The sequence below is a fragment of the Papaver somniferum genome, chromosome 6 (genome assembly GCF_003573695.1).
Source record: "Papaver somniferum cultivar HN1 chromosome 6, ASM357369v1, whole genome shotgun sequence".
NCBI lineage: Eukaryota > Viridiplantae > Streptophyta > Magnoliopsida > Ranunculales > Papaveraceae > Papaver > Papaver somniferum.
Window position 1 is genome coordinate 1,838,633 of NC_039363.1, and position 4,069 is coordinate 1,842,701.

The following is a 4,069-nucleotide window of genomic DNA, read 5'->3' on the forward strand; positions in this document are numbered from 1 at the left end:
ATTTTGACGTCACTCTGCACCCCTAGCCAGATACAGAGCTACGTAATCCCGATAGAGCAATAAATCTTCGTCCATCGTAAATTCAGCTGGATTAATATATGGTTGAGTCATTGCTCAGAAAATTTGTTTTTGTACAAGGAAGGTGTGATTTCGGAGTTCAAATCAACTCAATTTATAGGAGGAGAATTCATAGTCGTTGGATGTAACTAGCCGTTGTCGGCACAATAGGACCCGACCGACTCAAGATGGAACGATACTCGGCTCTGTTTGGGACGAGTCTCAGCACAGTATGCCCCGATTGTTTCAGTAAAAACCGGTCGTCTCAGATTCAACTCAACCTGAGATGCGATGTACAAAACCTCTTATTTGAGAATTTTCTCATCCGTTTGCTAGTCCCGGTATAGGTGTATAACCATCAAACCTACCAGTTTGATGTCCCATTGGAATTGCTCCATGAATATTTTGTAAAATCAAAAGCATTAAAAAATAATTTTGAATATTAAACTTAATTCTTACACCAGATGTAGTTGGCTCAACATCAACCCGTTGAACCGTGGGTTCAATTATGTGTTCATTCGATTCTCCATCTATCAGGCAAACATTCAACAAAATCCATTTTGAAGGAACAAAAAGGAAGTGATGAAAGTACCCATTTTTGCACCGTCCTGCATTTTTATAGATGAAGAGACAAAACATATCTCACTTTTGGTATGTTACACCTCCTACCAATTTGGTATATCTGTTAGGCGTTGGCAATAAAGGAGTTTGAACATACTACACGATGTGGGACCATTTTCGTTGATACTTTTTTTTAAACTGCATCGCTGTACTATCAAACCTTGTAAGTTATATAACCTGTCAGTGCTATCATGATATATTGTCAAGAAGACATAATTTCCACAAAAAAGACTTGAGAAATATTTAAGAAGATGTTTTTCTACAGAAAATTCTCGAGAAAGACTTCAGATAAATCAAAGTGCGAAATGGGGATAACTGGACAAGAAATGGATGTCATGAATTCCAACTTTCAGTACACTGACCGGTGGAATAATATTCTACGCATGGATTTCCATTTTCGCCAACCTCCACACTTTGGACTAGTCAGTCCATATCTCAATTCAGCCATAAAGTCGCCTTAAAGTCATGTTTCAATGAAGTTTCTTGAAGCACGCACTCAAATACAGAAATTCAAGTATATATCAATGGCATTCTATTATAAATTAGCAAAATTAAACTTTCCATTATTTTTGATTTTTGTCTTTCCAAATTTCCTACCAAATATGCTTTACCGTCATCTGGGATTGGCGATGGGTCTTACCGTTGTTGTTGTTGTTTTTTGTTGTGCACTTGGTTTAGCTGCATATATCTGGTTGGAGAAGAGGGGAAAATCAAGAAAGCACAACGATGACGTGATACAAAATCCTGATGCGTCGATGGATGTTTATAAAGAAACTGGGCCAAGGAGGTTCTCATATAGCGAACTGGTTGATGCAACAAATAACTTCGACGAAGGAGGAAAACTTGGGGAGGGAGGATTCGGAGCTGTATATAAAGGGGTTTTGAGTAGCATGTACGTCGCCGTGAAGAGGATTTCTGCGGGATCACAACAAGGAAAAAAGGAATACCAATCGGAAATACGGATTATTAGCCAGTTACGGCATAGAAATCTTGTTCAACTCATTGGCTGGTGCCATGAAAAAAATGAATTGCTTCTTGTTTACAAATTTTTGCCAAACCGAAGCCTTGATAAGCATCTATTTCAAGGAGAAAAGGTTCTATCTTGGGAACATAGGTACAAAATAGCCCTTGGGTTATCTTCAGCATTGCTATATCTACATGAAGAATGGGAACAACATGTAGATGTACTTCACAGAGATATTAAATCAAGCAATATAATGTTGGACTGGAATTTCAATGCTAAACTAGGGGATTTTGGTTTAGCAAGGCTCGTTGATCATGATCTAGGTCCTAGGACAACAGTGCTAGCCGGAACCATGGGTTACATGGCTCCTGAATCCTTGATCACCTATAAACCAAGCAAACAATCTGATATTTATAGTTTTGGAGTTGTTGCACTTGAGATTGCTTGTGGGAGGAAGCCAGTCGTAAGTGTTGGAGCTTCATTAGTAATGTGGGTTTGGGAACTCTATGAAAATGGAAAAATCATTGAAGCGGCCGATGAGAGATTAAATATGAATTTCAATAAACAAGAAATGGAACGTTTGCTGGTTTTAGGCTTATGGTGTACTCTTCTTGATCCATCAACTAGGCCTTCCACTAGGCAAGTGATGAATTCTCTAAATTTTGGATCCCCGCTGCCTAATCTTCCACCCAAGTTCCCTATCATGCCAGTATGTCTTCCAGCAGTACCATGTTTGCAGCATGTTCCGTCATCGGCTGGTCTTACCAATACACTAGTGGGACCATAGCAAGTATTTGTGTTGCAATCAGTAGCATGGATTAGATTTCTTTTACATCGTATGTATAGGTCTGGACTATTATAATAATATGAGTTATATTCGCACTTTCTTCCAATTTCCACAAATCATTCTTTAGGGAGAGAGTACTCTGCTTAAAGATATCAAAATACTCAACAATATTCTAACGTTGGGTTAAAATGATAATGCCTAACTCGGCTGTTTAACCCCAACTATTTTTTTGGAAACGTGAATTCGACTTGTCTTTGACTATTTTGAATTGGGCTTTTTGATTTTTTGCAACAAATTTTGCTTGCGTTGAGCGCAAATCGAGATACATCTATCTCTTGCAATCCAAGCTTTATTCCGAACTTTTCTCAGAATAAGTGTGGAACTACTTAACTTGGAAGTCATTGAACTTGACCTTCCATTTTTTCTCCATGCATGGAATAGATTGAACTTCACCCTAAAACTTTTCCTAAAAGACTGGATTCGATCGAAGGAAGAATAATCTGGATGGCTTTCCCTAGTTTTTATAGGAACGTCCACAAATCTGATCTATCACTTTTGTGCTTTGTGAGCTTCGAGCCTGATTATCCCTAAAACCTATGTGAATTTTTCTATTTTTATTTGGCGCCCACTGAGAGCTAGTGCTTACTATCTAAAAATTGCAATGGAGATTAAGAAGTTGATGGAAAATTTTTTTATATTAGAATTTAAAGGGTGTTGTAGTTGAAGGAAATTTCTCAACCACACCCTACTAATAATATGTGAATCTAACTATGTAATAATGATAAAGAATTAGAAAATTATATTAAGTTTAGAAATCAATACAAAGTGACAAGACAAAACTCTAATTTGGGAAGTAAATAACTTTCTCTCTCCTAAAGTTCTATATCAACTACCAAAAAGATCTCTCTCGATACAATGTTGGTTGGTCCTATATATAGAAGTTTACTTAGTGGAGGACAGCTAATAAAGCCCTTATTTTCGGATCTGACGTACGTCAACGACGCACGCTATCAATGACTCTTTTCGCACGTGCTCTCTATCTTCGCATGACTCTTCATACTTTACTCGTGAGTAGGTGATATCATCTGGTTCGTCATTCGGAATATGTTCTGTGCTACCAACCAGTGGAATAAAATTCTACGCACACATTCCACTCTGCAAGTCTCACACGCCATAGATGAGTCCATTTTCTCATCCGTATGTTTAAAGATCGGGCCTTGATGTAATGTTTTGATGAAAACCTACTAATTACTAATTCATATTTAATGCTCTTTATTCACGTGTCCTGTAACCTCCATAAATGTGAATACTATAACCTCCACAAGTTTGAATGGGATTTAGTGCCGGCCTCGAGAAAAAACCAGCAAAGTTTGACTTTGGGGGCAGCACGGTGAAAGCGGCTACAACAATGATATTTTCAGGGATGTTTTATATGACAGAAAAAGAATGAAGGTCCAAATTTTTGGTTGGAAAAAAGTTCTTGTACATATAAGAAGGGGCATAATATAAATACATAATTATTATGATGGTTTGATAATAATTACTAATTAGGCAATCAGTAACTTAAAATCACAAACATATTTCATCGTTCTAATTTCGCACTTAAAATTCTACCTCTCTTGTTTCCTTTACTACAACTT

The 4,069-nt window shown here is 37.3% G+C and overlaps 1 protein-coding gene across 1 annotated transcript; it reads left to right on the forward strand.

Moving 5' to 3' along the window:
- The first annotated feature begins 1,187 nt into the window (after positions 1-1,187).
- Positions 1,188-2,518, forward strand: LOC113285321 (L-type lectin-domain containing receptor kinase IX.1-like). The gene has a single exon (XM_026534230.1). The coding sequence runs from the start codon at positions 1,203-1,205 to the stop codon at positions 2,427-2,429; it is 1,227 nt and encodes a 408-aa protein (XP_026390015.1). The 5' UTR covers positions 1,188-1,202; the 3' UTR covers positions 2,430-2,518.
- Positions 2,519-4,069: the final 1,551 nt, after the last annotated feature.

What these genes read in the sequence shown, in the direction of transcription:
- LOC113285321 (XM_026534230.1), top strand. Translation starts at nt 1,203, where the DNA reads ATGGCATTCTATTATAAATTAGCAAAATTAAACTTTCCATTATTTTTG.